The sequence below is a fragment of the Hoplias malabaricus genome, chromosome 13, assembly GCF_029633855.1.
Source record: "Hoplias malabaricus isolate fHopMal1 chromosome 13, fHopMal1.hap1, whole genome shotgun sequence".
Taxonomy (NCBI): Eukaryota; Metazoa; Chordata; class Actinopteri; order Characiformes; family Erythrinidae; genus Hoplias; species Hoplias malabaricus.
Genome location: NC_089812.1, coordinates 28,615,517 through 28,633,915, shown reverse-complemented (window position 1 = coordinate 28,633,915; position 18,399 = coordinate 28,615,517). Strand labels below are relative to the sequence as shown.

Genomic DNA, 18,399 nt, shown 5'->3' with positions numbered 1-18,399 from the left:
TCACTATCAGTATTCACCATCAATAGCATAGCACTAGGTTTTACAAAAATATTAAACAGGATGTGTGCATTGTTCTCCTTTACCTTGTGAAGGAATGGAGTCCAGCCTTCAGGACAGCCTGCTGGGGTAACGGGAGGGGCCGGGGTTGGAGGGGGTGTGCCTGTGACATTCACTCTTTTACAAACAAATGGCAGATCTATATGGCACTTCTGATCTGCCCATTCACCTGAAAGGGAGAGAAATTACACAAACAGTCAGACAGATATGCATATCATTTCCTTCCTTTATGATATTCCTAAAAAATGACAATAATAACAGTAAGAAATAATAACTCCCTTTATATTTCAAAAGGCAAAATATGACTGTTGCAAATATTTTCATACAGAGAATATGTATCACAAACTATGAAAACTATGAGTATAAAGATCTTCATTTGATGTTTGCATTACACTGACTTCAGTTTCAAAGCATGCTCTCCTTGTAATCAACTATGCAGTTGGTCAGTGTATTTAAAGCACTAATAATTTCCACTATATGCAGGAAGACTGTATAATGGTGTAATCTATACGAATAAAGATCAGATATTGTCATCCAAACATGCATCGCAGCTGAAATTCTGAACACTTTTTGTGTTGTGTTTGCTTGAAGTTCAAGTACACCTTTTTAGGCAAAATTTTTAATGTAAAATACATACAAGAATTTTCTTATTTTCTTATAAAATGTTCCCTACAAGTCTACATTTGTGAATCATCACGATGTACATGAACGAGACACAGAATGTGCCTTGCCGAACCTTTAGACTCAGATATGTGGACACACTTGCTGTCTCTAGTAAAGGGACGGGGTTGTGCAGGTCCCCAAGACACGTAGTTGAGCACAGAGTGATCAGACCAGCTGTATCGTCCATCATTCTCAAAGGTGTGAAGCCCAATCCACCAGAGATCACTCTGTGTCCTCGACATCTGGAGACAAATATACAGAAATACAAAGAAGTACATCTTCACTTTGAGCCAAATCCAAATATGGCCTATATCCAAAAAGAGGTGGCTAGATTCTGATTCCTTAGCTCTGTGCTGGTCCTACGAGGCTAATGTCACAGCAGTAACAAGTCATGGAGGCTAACAGACACCAATTAGCGTTGTGTAAACTACATGATTAATCATCCCACTCTTGGCTGTAATTTCTACTTTTACTACAGAATATATACTTGCTTATGTGGTTTCTACCTTGTATCTACATTCATTGTCCATTTATTCAGCTCCACTGACCATAATGGAGCACTTTGTAGCTCTGCAATTACAGACTATTCCAGCTGTTTCTCGGCATACTTTCTTATCCCCATTTCACCCTGTTCTTTAAATGGTCAGGACCCTCACAAACCACCACAGAGCATGTTTGATTTAGATGGTAAAGCCTTCTCAGTGCTGCAGTGACACTGACGTGGTGGTGGAGTGTTAGTGTGTGTTGTGCTGGTATGGGTGGATCAGACACAGCAGTGCTACTGAAGTTTTTAAAGCCCTCATTGTCACTACTGGACTGAGAATAGTCCCCTGACCAAAAATATTTGTCCAACAGTGCCCTGTGTCCACTAATGAAGGACTAGAGGACGACCAACCCAAACAGTGCAGCAACAGATGAGCTACTGTCTCTTATTTTATATTTACAAGATGGGCCAACATGGTAGGTGTATCTAACAGAGTGGACAGCGAGTGGACTAGTGCATGCACTAGCTTTTCTGCATCTTTAAAGGATAAAATATGTCAAATTTGGCAATATTGCATAAGTGGAAGAAGGCGGTTTTGACTGTATTGGATATGTGGGTATCAAATGTGAGAAATCAAAAGCTACACGTAAGTTTTTAATGGTGGTACTGTGCATTACTGTTGAATTATCAAGATTAATAGCAGCATTTCTGAGCGAATGATTGAGCATCTGTACCTAGTAATAAGACCTCAGTATTATCAGAATTTAACATGAGAAAATTTTGCATCATACAGTCTTAATGTCAGTTAGACATTCTGTTATTTTATGTAGACAAGCAACATCAGGTTTGGCTGATATATAGAGTTGTGTGTCATCAGTGTAACAGTGGAACTGAATACCATGCTATTAGTCTACCAAGTGGCAGCATATAGAGTGTGAATAATACAGGGCCAAGCACTGAGCCTTGTGGAACACCATATTTAACTAAATGATGTAAGGATTTATTATTCAGATAAACAAATTGATAATGGTCAGACAAAGAGGATCTGAACCAAGAGAGGGCAGATCCTTTTATTCCTACCAGTAGTCTAAATGCACCTCGGAGCTGGTGGGGGATCATCTAGAAGAGATGATGTCACTTTGGACTGATTTATCATTAAACAACCTCAAAGTCATTACTACAGAAATCGGGGAGACAATGGAGATGATTTCCTTTTTGTTGCCAATTAGATCTGACATAGTGCTAAAATGGAATCTAGGGTTGTCTTTGTTGTTTTCTATATAGGAAGAGATGTACTGTGATTTTATACTTATTCTTTATTCTTAATCTAAAGAAGGAAACTTCAGACACTGATTGACTATATTTGTGGTCTGTGAAATTTGTGTAAATTAGATTTTCTGAAAAAAGTTATCCTTTATGAACAAAGTGAGCACGTGTGTGTGTGTGTGTGTGTGTGTGTGTGTACCTTGCGGACAGTGCTTGCCAGGAACTGCTTCTCTTCATTTGAGTGGATGGAGGCAAGGGAGGCCTGATGCCAGTTGCAAGTCCTCTGGGCCTGTTCCCATGTGGCCCGATGTTCATATAGCTTGTACTCAGCCTCCTCGAAATTCACCCAATCCAGGTCAGAGTCTGCAGAGGCACCGACAGTGTCTCAGGGTATTTAGACATATTACATATACAGTATAAATAAAATCATTAACATACACATTAAGCACCATAATTGATCCATAATTACAGACCTTCAGATGTCTCAGGCTCCAACTGTGCTTTCCCTGAATTAGACAAGACAAAAATGTTTAGACCCATCTAATAAGTGTATGTGTATAAGAGAGACAGAGACAGAGAATACCTTTGGGTATTTTGCAGACCCAGTCCAGTTCAGTGTCACATTCTGCTTTTACCCAGTTCATATTTGCAGGGTTAGCTGCTGCACACTTTGCTGTGTTATATGGACCCCTGCCAAAGTTCTGATATGACACCTGAGAGAGAGAGAGAGAGAGAGAGAGAGAGACTTCAGCCTTGCATCACACATAAATGTAAGTGTGTAATGAGATTTGCTTTATTGCTTTACAGCTGTTTGAAATTGTCATTAAAACTTGGTTATTAAAATTAAGTTTCAGAACACATTATGTATCAAATATACATGACAAATATTTACAATATATCGTGCATTACTTAATAATAGCATTTTTTTCTTAACAGATTACATTATCATCTAAAATACTTTCATGTGTCCTGCTATAAAACTTCAGAATGCACTACACTGTGTAATATGCATCACTTACAGCAGACCCATCACTCCATGTCCAGCTATCAGTGTTCCGGCGGGATAAACCAATCCAGATCCAGTGCTGCTCATGATCCTCCTCATCCCTACAACCAATCATGCACAGACAAATATTTAGACATTCACACACACATATCCATCCATCCATCCATCCATCTATCTATCTATCTATCTATCTATCGAGAGAGATAGATAAGATTTAGACAGATTTAACAGAAACTGATAATCTGATCAATCAGAAACAGGAGTGTTCCATTAAACTTCATTAAAAATTAAGAATTTGTAAAGACAAAAAGTTCTACTTTTCTGATTATTTTAATGCTGCAGTTTTAGGTAAATAACAAATTGGATGTAAATGCAACTACTCACAACAACAGTCAGACCATACACACACACACACACACACACACACATCCTTCCCAAACACTCACCCAAAGGCCTCATGAAGAATTTGAAAGGTAAAAGCCTCTTCATCTGGGTTCCCAAAACTGGCCAACTCAGCACCGTGTTTCTGACAATACAGATGAGCCTGGATCCACGTCAGCTTCTTCTCCAGCTCTCCTGCATGGAAGACCTATATATATATTTTAAAAATAAATAAATAAATAAATAAAAAATTAACTTTTCTGACTTTGTCATTGAGTGGTTTTCCATCTGAGCTTAGAATGGTGTTACATGATAAAAAAAATACTGTTAAAAGATAACAAATACTGAAAATGAAGAACTGCCCCCCCCCCCCCCAATTATTTTCTCCACAATATGGCATCTTCTTTAATCATAAGAAGGAAGTGTAAAAGGACTACTGAAGCTACTTTTTGGAGCGTGGGAGGAAACCCATGCAGACACAGGGAGAACACACCAAACTCCTCACAGACAGTCACCCGGAGTAGGTCTTGAACCCACAACCTCCAGGATCCTGGAGTTGTGTGACTGCAACACTACCTGCTGCACCACCATTCCACTTCATGGAAACAATGCGGTGACAGACATCAAGCTCAATTCACTCTACTTGCAGTAATTTGACTGAAATAATTCTTAATTGGTTTCATTAACTTTATTAATCATAATGTAAATGTCATCCAATAAACTATCACTGCAGCAAAGGGGACAAGCTCCGTTTTTGTTTGGGGCACATTTACAATGATAGCATGATATACAATTATAGAAAAAAATAAATATTGTGTACCCATAATAAAATAAGCACAAAAAAGGTTTTGCATTTTTCACTGCTACATTCAGTGAAAGTGTGATGGAATGGATCAACAATTAAAAAAAAAAACACGTAACTTATTTATATGTACTTATATGCATATGTGCACACACTCACTCACGTGGAAATAACATGGAACAACCTATTTCAACTATATGCATTTAGAGCATTATTTGGTATGGAACACCCAGCACCCCTGCCCCCCAAACACACACACACTCACACACCTTGTAGCAGTGGCGTATGGTGTTGGAGGTTTTCCACTGAAAGGGGCATGTCCCAGTCATAGGGGGTGTGGGCTGGGGTTGAGGAGGGCTGGGTAATATAGCAGAGTCCTTGTCTTGTCTGCAGATGTATTTGGCACTTGCACTCGCACACTCCTTCACCTCCCACAGGCCTGTAGCGTGTCCCGTCGCCATGACAACACATCCTCCTTTTATACTGGCTGAGGGTAAAAGAACATCCCACAAGAGGATTGGTGAGTCGGACCTCATCAACCATTGGCTCACATCCATTCCACATATGCTATCACCCACTGAACGCTTTGTATATATTGTACATGCATTTTATAATCAATTGAGTGGCTTTTGACAGAAGGATGTGCTGCACAAGTGTGTGTGTTTGCACTGCATGCACGAGTATGTGCCTGTGTGTTTATACCTGCCTCATTTTGCATATCTATGTGTGTGCGTGTTTGTATGTATATAACTAGATGGTGTGTGCATTACTGCGTGTGTAACTTGGTCCAGCATGTGTGTATGAACCAAGTTGGTCCTGTTTGTGCGTACCTGGCTGGTCTCGGTTCCAGTTGGTGTATGTCAGCTCCTCTCCAGTGAGCCATTTGAAAGGGCCAGTGTTGTTCTCATCGTGTAAACCCAGCCAGAAATGATCCTCTGAACGGCCAAACACCAAACTGTTCACAAACGCCTGCTCAAACCTACACACACACACACACACACACACACACACACACACACACACACACACACACAGAGAGAGAGCAATGTTTGTTACCACCACAAATAGGTTCTGATGATTTTATACCTAGGGCTGTATAAAATCGATTAAGAAAACAACATCCTGTACAGAGAATAGAGTTCTGCACATTTGCAGTAAACATCCAATATTTACACACCCTGAACATGACGACAGCCCATTACAAGGCATCTGACACTCACCCAGTCACTCACATACTCCCCCGGTGGAGATGTCATACAGGGAATTCACCTGTCACCTACTTTTGGACAGTGGGCAAAAACCACAGCATCCAAAGAGAACCCATACAGACTCGGAGAACTGACTCCAAACTGCCCACAGAAGCCCCCATTATGTTTTTAACTTTTTCGTAATTTGCTGAAATTGTTCTCACTCAAAATGTTTTGTGTAATATCTGTAAATATTACCTGTTTTTGATAATGGCTAATGTGGAATTTTTACTGCCACATGATCTTCTGGCATTGTTAAACGTTACAGACTCCTCTCCAACCCAGAAACATGCAGGACTGTGCCACTTCCAACCCTGAATTGAGAGAGTGAGAAAGAGAAAGGATTTGAATTAGAGACAGACATGTATTTGTATATACCCTTAACACATCCAAAGGGAGTGAGAACTTTGCTTCAGGAATTTTAAAAAGCCCAGACAAAGGCAGAAAAGAAGCTTAATAGCCCAGAGGTCTCCAGCTGTCCATGCAGCTGCTCACGTTGGGGACAGATGTGTCCTCTCTTTGGGTGTCTGACCTCTCACTGACTCCTAATGCAGATGGTCTCATGAGGTATGAATGCAAAAGAGAATTACCTTTGCTTAAATTGTGTAGAACATAACACCACAGAGCCAGGACTTCACAGAACGCCAACACATAATATTGACTCATTTACTGCAAATTTATGGGGGATGTTAAATGGTAACTTTACAGATTTTACAGGGGGAAAGGCTTAACTTTCAAAGCTGTTTATATAAACCTTTTTTGGGGAGGCCCCTTCTATAGGTGTATTCATTACACTTATAAAAAAAGTTTTACGACATTCCATTCCAAGTTCATTATTATGAAATTGGCCCCACTTTTGCAGCTATAATAACTTCCATTTTCTCTGATGGATTTCTACAAGACTTTTTTACCCATTTACCCAGAAGAACATTTGTGAAGTCAAACATTGATTTTGGACGAGAGTTCTTCATCCCAAGACATACCCAAACATGCCTTTATGAACCTTGCTTTGTATACTGGGACAGAAGCATGGCCAAACAGAATAGGGTCTTCACCAAACTGTTCCTACAAAGTTGGTGGCACCAATAATTCAAAATGACTTAGGAACGCTGTAGAATTATGATATCCCTTTACTGTGACTAAGGCGTCTAGGCCAACTCCTGAAAAAGAACAGTGCATTCTATTATTCCTCCTCTACCAAACTTTCACTTGGCACAATACAGTCAGGCAGGTAAAGTTATTCACCTGCTATTCACCAAACCCAAACTCTTCTATCGGACTGCTAGATAGCGTAGTGTGATTCATAACTATACAGAACAGGTTTCTACTTCTCCAGAGTGCAGTGTAGCTTTGATGCTTGGTATTGTGCTCGGTGATGTAAGACTTGCATGCAGCTGCTCGGCCATGGATAGCCAAGCCATGAAGCTCCCACTGCACAGTGTTTTTGTGCCGATGTTTGGAACTCTGCAGTTATGCTGTCTCAGTTATTGAGACAGCAGAGTATTGGTAAGTTTACGGTGTCTGTCATTATGAGGTCTGCCACCACAGTTACTGTGGTTCCAAAATGGTTGTAGTTTAAAAAAAAATACACTTCGCAGCTGATCATGGAATATCTAGGTGTGGTGAAATTTCAAGAACAAACTTGTTGCAGTGGTGTCATCCTATTAGAGTACCATGCTCGAGTTCAGTGAGCCCCAGTTCAGGGTGGGTCTGGAGCCTACCCAGAATCATTGGGCGCAAGGCAGGAACAGACCTTGGAGGGGGCGCCGGTCGTTCATAGGGTGACATACACCCACACATTCACACCTACGGACACTTTAGAGTCACCAATCCACCTACCAATGTGTGTTTTTGGACTGTGGGAGGAAACAGGAGCACCCGGAGGAACCCCACGGGGAAACGGGGAGAACACACCAAACTCCTCACAGACAGTCACCCGGAGCAAACCCACAACCTCCAGGTCCCTTGAGCTGTGTGACTGCAACACTACCTGCTGCGCCACCGTGCTGCCCTTTATACATACATACTTTATTTATTTTTTTTATGGCCATTGCATAATTTAGTTCAAGTGATGCTCAGGAATGTGTAATGTGATGAACCTAAAGTAGCTTTTGACCTCTGACCTGTGCACAGGAGATGCAGCTATTTAGGACGGAGCTCATGTTGCAGCTTAGAAAAACAGTGGAGTCACAACATGAAAAAAAAACACATACCTTTATTTATGCAAAAACCTGAAGAAATACATAAAAATATCCTATGTATCTTGGGCATGGGACACTATACATGAGATAAATACAGAAGAGAGAGACAGAAGGGGCAAAGATAGATAGAGCGAATGGAAAAATAGAGAAGGGGGATAAAAGAGATGGAGAGAAACCCAGTGTAACAGAGAGGAATGAGGTCAGATGGAGAAATAGATTTAGCAGATGTATGAAGATACTCACAACTTGGTGTGTGTGTGTGTGTGTGTGTGTGTGTGTGTATACACAATTTGGTTGATCCTGCTCACTCCTGGGCTTCACAGTGTGTGTGGCTGTGAGTTAGGAGGCTGTGTCCAGTGTGTGTGAGACACTGTCTTTGGCAGGTTTGTGCAGACTGACTACATCTGGAGTTTCAACAGCATGACTCAGCAACACTGAAAAGATCCTTTATGTGGAGACTGAAAGTTTTTAAAAACTGAAAAAGGAAAAGAAGAGAGAGAGAGAGAGAGAGAGAGAGCTCCTATCACACATGGCCTTAATTATTTACATTTACCAGTAATTAAAGTGAAATGTGAATCACAGGACATCTCCTGATAGAATTACACACAAAACCCAAAACTCAGGTTATTTCCAAAATGCCTCATTTGAACAAAAGTCTATATTTTATCTGGAAATACAGTAATATCTGGGTTATAGCTTGCAAAGCTAAACCTTTGTGATGGTTTAGTTTAATTGTGCTCTTTAAATTAGTTTTCTAGAGTGAAATCTCCTTGGGGCTGTACAGTATTTTAAAGCACGAGTCCAAACAGGAACAGTAAAAATTTCCCCTGCCTGTGCACAAAAGGGGGGGGGGGGGGCAGCACAGTAAAATGTTTGTGTGAACAGTAAAAAAATAGCTGTTGACCATCAGCTATTTAGTGGGAAGTTTATGGTGTGTATGGATTTCAGAAAAAACACTTTGAGGGCTGCGTGCATGAATGACACACAAAGGAAACCTTATACATTTAAATGTGACCTGGTGACAGTTTCGGGTTTAAAAAAAAAAAACAATCAATAATAATAATAACTTCAAACGATTAGTAGATATGTTATCAATTATTAACTGAAGCATTTATACACACCAAAAAGCAAATGCAGTGCTGCTGGCACAGAGAAAAGGAAGGAGAGGAAGGATGGTGGAAGAGAGAGTAAGACAGGGAGGGCCAGAGAGAAGGAGTGAGAGAGAGAGAAAGAAAGAGAGGGAGGGAGGGATAAATGAACATAAAGAGGTATGAAATACCGGTCTGCAGCCATGGTCTTGGATCTGTCCCTCAATCTTCTGAGCATCTTTCTTACAGATGGAGGGCAATGAGAAATTACAGGGGCTATCATTCCAGCGGCCCTCCTACACACACAAGCGCAGAAACAAATACACTTATATATAAAGGAGAAAATTAATTAACTGCATGGTGCAAACGTGTGCTTATAAAATGTTACATAATGTAACCTTTAATAATCAGTTATCAATGAGAAATAAAACATGAACTCATTTGTATTTATTTCTACTTAAAAGATCTCTGATTATTCACAATTATGTGAATTTTATTAAATGTTACAGTGTATTGTGGGAAAAAAAAAGTTTTTTCATGTTTGCCATTTTTGTCATTTCTTTACAAAAGAAACAAAGAAACAATGTATTGAAACACAATGTAATATTAATATAAATTAATTCAGTACTAACACAACAACGAAAATAATTGGACAATTACGTAGTATAAGAAAATCAGAGCAATAACTATTAATATGTAAGGGTTAAATGCCTCTGATCCCCTATTCCTGTTGATCTCATTTCTAAGCCACGTAGCACAACAGAATGACTCAACATGGCTGGAGAGCTCTAACTGCCCACACTTACGGCAAAGCCTCTGACCAAAACAGCACTCTGGGAAGGACAGTAGACTATTGTGAAATGCCTCACAATAAAGCAGCCAAATTACTTTTTCCAGCACTTCTGCCCAAAACCTTTACATTAACTTACTGATCCATTCCGGACAACTGTGGCGAAATGAAAACATTTCAAAAGCAAGGTGGTGATTTAATGTTTTTTTCTGTTCCAAACAATCAGCCAATTAAAACGCATTCATTCATTGTCTGAAACTGCTTATCCAGTTGAGGGTTGCGGTGGGCCTGGAGCCTACCTGGAATGACTGCGTACCAGTCCTACACAGGGCGACACACACTAACACTTATGGACAATTTTGAATAGACAATCTCCACCTACCAATGTGTGTTTTGGGGCCATGGGGGGAAAATTATTTGCCTCATTTTATTGTAAGTATTCTTTCATTATATTAAATACAGAAAACAAAGAGTAACCAGTTGCTCATAGCTTTAAAATGATATTAATGGTCAAAAGGAGGGGCAAGAAATTGCACTCACTGGACCCCACATAGTGACGCAGTCCTCCTGTGTGTTTAGGAAGTTGTTGGGCTCAAAGGGGTGCCAGAAAGTAAAGGTAACAGGGGTGCGGTCCGTCCACTCAAAATTCATCTGCATACCAGTGTCATGTAGTCCTATCCATAATTCATCTACATCTAAAAGAAAGAAACAGAGAGAGGATGAATGGTGTAACGGTCTCTCATAGCATTACAGATATATAAAAACCTTGTATTTATTTTTTGCTGTTTTTTATTTTTCAAATATCTCACACAATCGAAAGCTCCAAAGGATTGTTATAAGAGAAACAATATGAGAGTGTACCACTTTTCATGTGCACGGTGGTGAACTCCAGCTCTGACAGTGTGTGGATGCTGACAAGGTGGGCACCCATCTTTTGGCAGGTTTTCTGGGCGGAGTTCCAGTCCAGTTTTTCAGAGTTCAGCCTATAGCAGCCAGCCTGAAAATTCTTCCAGCCCACATCACACTGATACTGACCATCATCTGCCCATGAGTCTGAAATAAACACAGAAAAACACACACACAAAGTGATGAAATAAGTCTTGGTGGTTTGAGGGGACACTGGGGTAAAACAAAACCTGGGACATACTATACACACTAGAAAAATAAACTTCTACAATGCTGATTTAATTCAAATATAAGAATGACCACAAAACATTTTAAATTGTTTATGCAGGACTTAAAGCCCTAACACAGGAAATTAAACAACAATAATACAAATACTTGCAGCAAACTATACAGTATACTGTTAAAAATAGACATGAGGTCCCATATTTCACAGCAAATATAATAACATACTATTTTCATTCATTAATCATTTATTCATTGTCTGTAACCGCTTATCTAGTTAAGGGTCGCGGTGGGTCCAGAGCCTAGGCGGGAACACAGTCCGTCACAGGGCGACACACACTCACACATTCACTCACACCTATGGACATTTTTGAGTCGCCAATCCACATACCAACGTGTGTTTTTGGACTGTGGGAGGAAACCGGAGCACCCGGAGGAAACCCACACAGACACAGGGAGAACACACCAAACACCTCACAGACAGTCACCCGGAGCGGGACTCGAACCCACAACCTCCAGGACCCTGGAGTTAGCTATGAAAATAAAAAAATATATTGTACAAAATTTGATACACACCTGTAGTAAAGGGGTCCAGTGTGGCATTGGGTCTTTTCTTACAAATGTAAGGCAGAGCCACTGAACAATCTCTATTCTGCCAACGGCCAGAGCTCTCAGTACGGATTACAGCACAGTTCTGATCCTCCTCGTGTTTTGGTTGGTCTACAATGAGCACACACAAAAGTATAAACACCCCTAGTTAAAGTTACAAGTTTTATTGAGTTGTAGGAAATACACATTTACATATTTATTCATTTTTTTAAAATATGTTTCATTTTATTTCAAAGAGCAAACAATGTTTAATTTTTCACTCCATAAACAACAAACCATGTAACTGTTTTGAATGTCATTTGAAGCCATGATGAGTAAGCACTAGCTTAAATATTTACAGTAACTAACAAATGAATCAGGTTATTGTTCCATTTTGGAGTCAAGAGTGTGCATGTTATAAAGGCTGTGTCTGGGATAATCTTACCTGTCTCCCAATTGAGGTATTTAAGTGGGGAGGAGTCAGTCCACTGCCAGCCTCCATTAAGGTCCAGATCATTCAAACCCATCCACAGGGCAGCACTATAGCCAGTCAGCAAGCCTGAGGGGCACAAACATATACACACATCATGTCCACTGCAAACAGGTTCACTGGAAAATTTTGCCAACTGGTTTCCAGAACTTATCGCTTCCTTTACTTCCCGTCCCTCTGATTTCACTCTTTCTTTTTCTCTGACATCACTCAACTCTGTCTTTAAAGCAATTTATCTGATTTCTAATTTCCCCAATGGTCTTGTTACTTACTCCTAATGTTCCAAGCCAGATAGTGATCACAGTGATAGAAAATGTTGAAAGTGATTAATGCCAAAATAAATAGTTATGAATGTGGACTAATGACTGAAACATAGTTTTTTAAAAATACAAGGCAGAGAGGGTGTTACACACCAGAATGTCAGCTAAAACATTCACTATTTTACCAGAATCAACAGTACATACAAAACTAAGAAGGCATATATTTTATATAGTGTCAGTATAAGTATGCAAGTACATCTTGTGATGGACTACATTTAAATCAAGATGAAACTTGTGGATTATTTCTGCAAAAACTTTAGTGTAATGTTTGGCTTTTTTTTTTTTAATTATTCCTATTATTACTAATTGTAATCACTGGATTCTTTATATTTTACCAGCTTCCGTAGTTTTTTCTCCATCACTTTGTGGGTCTCTCACCATTGATATAGCTCTGCTCCTCAACCCTGGTGATGCTCAGCAGGTCTGCCCCCTGCTGCTCACAGCTTGTACGAGCCTCACTCCAAGAGAGGGTGGCCTGGAAATTAAACTGGTAGCAGCTGTGCATCAGAGAGTCTTTGTCCCAGAATGTCTCACAGTCAGCACCTACACAAAGAGAAAGAGAGGGAGAGACACACAGAGACACAGAGTGAGAGAGAACAAACATGTCCCATGCAGAATTAAACTACAAATTGCTAAACACCAGGACAGTTGTATTAGCAGCACATGTGAATCGCAGAGAAAATAAAAGTATGGACCCTTGTGGTGACCTGGCTGTGAAAGTAGGATTTTTTTTGTTTGTTTTTGGTAAATAGGACTCACTCTTAATGGGGCAGAATCCCCAGCGCTCATCTTTGCCATAGTCATGTGTGGTGGCACACCAAAGATGGCCATCCTCCCTTCCCACGCTGGTGCAACTGTGGAACCACTGGCCATCATACAGGAAGGGCAGGTAGCAGGGCCGTCCGTGAGAGTTCCCCTGTATAGTATAGATCTCTATAAAAAAGAAGAGATGAAGAAAAAGACTTCAACTTCCAGCATGCACCTGGGGAATTTCTTACTCTGGTGATCTGAATTTATGGAAATCTTTTTTTTTATAATATCAGATGATATTGACCTGTACATGGAAATATTAAGGGCAACAAAAAACAAATTTGTACAGTGCAAGTTTTTCATTCTACAGAATACGCAGTTGTAATAATTTCAGTTTTCAACAGTAGTCTGCCTGAGCCAAAAAGCATTGATTCTGCTAGCATATAGCATAACACTATCAAGTGTTAGCTAGCAAGCATGCAGCTACATTAGAAAATGTTATAACTAGGAAAAAGCATTTGATACATCAACACACCATTGCAGTTTACACCCTGCTATATTTAGTGGTCATGAAAGAATTCAGACACTTATTTTTTTCTTTTTGCAAGTGTAGAATTAGCTAAATGCTTGGATAATTTCATAATATACCCTGTTAGCTTTAAAATGCAATGGTTACAAAAGGTAGTGAAAACATTTCAACAGACATTATTCATCATTCATTCATTCATTGTCTTTAACCGCTTGTCCAGTTTAGGGTCGCGGTGGGTCCGGACCCTACCCGGAATCATTGGGCGCAAGGCAGGAATACACCCTGGAGAGAACGCCATGAAAAAAATGATATTTTTGATAAAGCAGCCATAAGCCCCCTTGAAAAAACCCGCGAAGTAGCGAATCCGCGACAGATGAACCGCGAAGTAGCGAGGGATTACTGTATTAAGGTTTAATATATAAATTAAAAACAATGTCTTGTAAATGTGCAGCAATTAAACTAAAACTTAAAAGTTCCTTGGATAGAAAGTGTATTGTCAGGAGCTCTTATGCTGGCTCTACATAAAGAACAACACTTAAATTTGTATTTAAATGCTCCTTGTTTTAAACTGAATTTAATGACAAATAATTGTTTAAAATGACCATGATTAGTTTTCAGTTTCTTTTCCAAATTTTGGCAAAAAACATGTCTGTTTAGAGGAGGCCAAAAGCACTTTAACTACTGTTGCTACGCTAGCATAGAAACCATTATTGGACAAGTCTGGCAGTACTGACTGGGTAAACAACAATGACAGAATAAAGAAAAAAGTTTATTCCATAATATGTAGAAGAGGTATGTATATTAGAAGACAGCCTCTGAAAAGAGGCTGTAACTATAGAACAGTATTGAGCAACACTCTGTCTTTTCCATTTGGCTAAATGTGCACAGACCTATTTCATCACCCCACATAACCTCACTCTGTAAAAGTCTCTCCCCTCCCTCATTCCCTCCTTTTCCCTGTCGCTCTTTCACACCAGGGCCTTTTACTCGCTGTTGACTAAAGTTAATCTCCACAGTCAAATGGAATGCCCAACGTTTCCATAGTAACGACCACATTCTGAAAGAGGAGCAACAGGAAGAAAGAGGGAGAAGAGAGATGGAGAGACCTGGAGAAGGAAATAGTGAAAGAGTTAGAGAGAGAGAGAGAGAGAGAGAGAGAATATACAGATAAAAGAAGAATAAGATTGCAGAAGGAAATACAATAATAAGGTACAGAGAACTGAAGAAAATTGAGGGAGAAGGAACATAGAACTAGAATGAGAGAGAGAGAGAGAGAAACATTGACTGTGTCAATATGTGACACAGAGTGAGAATGTTCTGCTGTTGCAATGACTGTCACAGTGCTGTGTAAAAGTAGGACACTCCCATTAAAACCAGACATGCACACATACAGAGACACAGACACACACATGAGTAACGTCAGAGGCATCTCCTCCTCAGGTTGTAGCACTCTCCATTGCTTCCTAACCCCCACGCACATGCACACACACACACACACACACACCCCAACAGTCACAGGAGACGAGGGAAAGAAAAGTGGAATAGAAAGATGTGGAAAAATTCATTTTTAAGCAGTGAATAGTAAGAACCAGTGAATGGTATCTGAATTAATGACATAGTAACTAATTGCATGTCTGTCAATCAATGTAAAAAAGAAATAATAAAAACAAATGTTATATATTTTGCCACATGGTCTACCCTTAGATAACAATGTTATACACTATTAGAAAACTGGACTCTCAGTTCCATTAAGAGACGAACCATGTCTTGGCTAACTGATTATTCTTGGTTTAAACAGAACCACTCCAAGATCGTTAAAACATATTTTCTCCCAAATTATTCCTTTAAATTCTTTCATTAAATTGTAGCCTATATACTGGCCAAATGATATCATGAAAAAATATTCATAATCCAGTGTTCTTAAATAGAGGAATGGATTCACAACCACTGTCATCCGCTTGACAGTGACCACTGCACATTGTTTGGGTCAAAACAAACACCTGGAGGCACACCTATTGCCTGAAAGGTACCCTGACTATTAGCATGTGAATATTTAAGTAATATAAATGTCTGACACTATTGAAATATATACAAACATCCATCAAATTACTTTATCTATTATTGAGTTATTACTAATACATCAACATTTTGTTATGTCATTTAACGACTGTTAACTAAATGAGGAACATATCCAATATAATGTCCATAAGTATCCAATTTAACGTCAATATTAATTTAATGTGTATTAACATTTTATTATATTATTCAGTTTTAGTTACAGATTGATATAAACCTTCTTGATCATGTTTAGACCATAATATGCCCAGTGCCACTACATTTCATGATCACAGTATCACAACAGCAACAGAGTAGAAGTGATTGTCTATTTTATTATATTTTTCATACTAAATAAAACATGTTTTGAATATTGTATTTTTTTTTAATAATTTTAGTACTAGACCTTAAAAGTCAGGGCTCCCTTTAAGACTCACAAAATCCAGTGGACACCAGCGCAAGTGCATTATATGGAAGTCCGTTTCCACCACATAAAATCATTTTTAAAGAAGGCACATTTTTATTTTACATTAATATGCAAATTGCTATCTCAATATTTTGGGATACTAAACTCATTATTTTGAGATACTAAGTCAATATATTGAGATACTATCTCGTTATATTGAGACAGTATCTCATTATGTTAGAGTATAATAATAAGTATTAGTATCTCAACATATTAACTTATTATCTCAAAATAATGAGATAGTATCACCAAATATTGACTTAGTATCTCAAAACAATGAGATGGTATCTCAGGATATTGAGATAGCAAATTGCATATTAATGAAAAAAAAATGGTGCCTTTTTTGTATTATTTTATGTGGCGGTCAGCTGGGCATTTCCATAGATTACAGCACACTTTTGGTATTTATGTTATGTTTTATTAATAATAATAATAATAATAATAATTATAATACGTTCAATTTATATAGCACCTTTCACAAACGCAAGGACACTTTACAATCATAATAATAAAAAAATGTAATTAAAGACACAGAAAACCATGTATTTTTTTATAAAAATGTATTTAAATATAATGTAATATATTACCAACATTTAATACAATGTAACATATTAAATAAATACTTTCTGCTGTTGCCCATAGTATCAGTAAATATAGAAATGTGTCTTAAATATAGTTCAAAGCTATAGATTGAGGCAACATGCTTTCTAATGTTAGTACACATGAAAAGTGGATTCAAGCATGTAAATGTAATGCATACTGATGGTACACCAATAAGCCAAAACATTAAAACGACCTCCTGCTTTCTACAGCCTCTGTCTATTTTATCTTTTCCATACCTGCTCTATGATGGTCATATAGGGGTCCCGACCATTTATAATCAGGATGAAAAGGGGCTAAGAAAGTATGCAGTGCAACAGGTGGCCTAGGGTTTGTAATTGTAGAACTGCAAAGAGCACCTATATGGTCAGTGAAACTGGACAAAGAGTGTAGAATCAAGGTCATTTTAATGTTGTGGTTGATAGGTGTATACACACTTCATTATGTCATCTATAATGCATTTATATCATTCCATTTATTTACAATTATTACATGTAATCTACAGTTATGTCATGTAAACTGAATGTGCAACACAAATAACAGTAATAACTCCAGACAAAGGGTTCATAAAAACTAATAGTCCTTATCTACAAGGAAGTGAGAGATGAGCTGAATGTTGCAAAATCAGGGTGTATTACAGCACAGCTGCAGATGCTGATGCTCTGTACTGTTTACAAACACAATCCAGTCTATTCTACAGCCGTCTTTCTGGTGCACAGCCAAACAGGCGGCACTCAGATTTGCCCTTGGCTACAGATTCGCCAGCGTGAAGCAGATCCCAGTCTAAAAGGCCCCAGATGTTCTCAGACCTCCATCACAACTCCATACAGATTTTCTCCATCTCTCTGCCTCTCACACTCCAACCCACTCACAAATGCTCCTTTCCAATATAAATGTCATCTCCTGTATTACACAATGATTACACTATTACTGAAGTATGTGTGGTTTACATCTAATCTGTTGTTCTCTGCTTTCTTTCTTCCATTTTTTTTTTGGTTGTTGTTTTAATAATGGCAAGAAGTTATTTTTCATGACTAACAGTTTCACAGCAGCAACCTTAAAGGCAAAGCACCATTTAATGGACCTCCATGAATATTTCACATTATTTTAGTTACTGACATATATAAGTATGAATTAAAATGAAAATAGCAGCTTAATTTGCTTTAAAACTGACAATTTTATTAAATTGACGGAAAAACCCGAGCTCGCTACGGAAATTCTTGAACGCAACCGTGACGTCACTGGTGGACAACAGCTGAACAACGCTGCGGTAAAACACTGTTATGACAGTATCTAGCTAAATAACAAACATTATTCATGACAATAGCCTAGTAATAAGCTAAAGTCAAATTTAGAGGTACCGTTATTCTTGTAAATGTGATCAAAGTCGAACTTGAATTCATCCGACACTATAAACCTCCGTAATGCAGCTACGTATCCGAGTATAATCTGAGCCACCGAGTTTAGCGAGTCAAGCTAACGTTAACT

At 38.7% G+C, this 18,399-nt stretch overlaps 1 protein-coding gene across 1 annotated transcript in view; it reads right to left on the bottom strand.

Annotated features, from left to right (window-relative positions):
- Positions 1-18,399, bottom strand: part of mrc2 (mannose receptor, C-type 2) — a 40,327-nt gene that overhangs the window by 9,334 nt on the left and 12,594 nt on the right. The window contains exons 3-19 of the mRNA XM_066641553.1: positions 13,271-13,444; positions 12,890-13,054; positions 12,147-12,260; positions 11,690-11,833; positions 10,847-11,038; positions 10,526-10,680; positions 9,387-9,491; positions 6,105-6,220; positions 5,490-5,638; positions 4,929-5,146; positions 3,923-4,065; positions 3,490-3,577; positions 3,054-3,183; positions 2,944-2,976; positions 2,670-2,833; positions 794-962; positions 84-226 (exon numbers count right to left, since the gene is read on the bottom strand). Of these exons, the coding sequence (XP_066497650.1) occupies positions 84-226; positions 794-962; positions 2,670-2,833; positions 2,944-2,976; positions 3,054-3,183; positions 3,490-3,577; positions 3,923-4,065; positions 4,929-5,146; positions 5,490-5,638; positions 6,105-6,220; positions 9,387-9,491; positions 10,526-10,680; positions 10,847-11,038; positions 11,690-11,833; positions 12,147-12,260; positions 12,890-13,054; positions 13,271-13,444 (2,402 nt within the window). The remainder of the gene's footprint in view (positions 1-83; positions 227-793; positions 963-2,669; positions 2,834-2,943; positions 2,977-3,053; positions 3,184-3,489; positions 3,578-3,922; positions 4,066-4,928; positions 5,147-5,489; positions 5,639-6,104; positions 6,221-9,386; positions 9,492-10,525; positions 10,681-10,846; positions 11,039-11,689; positions 11,834-12,146; positions 12,261-12,889; positions 13,055-13,270; positions 13,445-18,399) is intronic.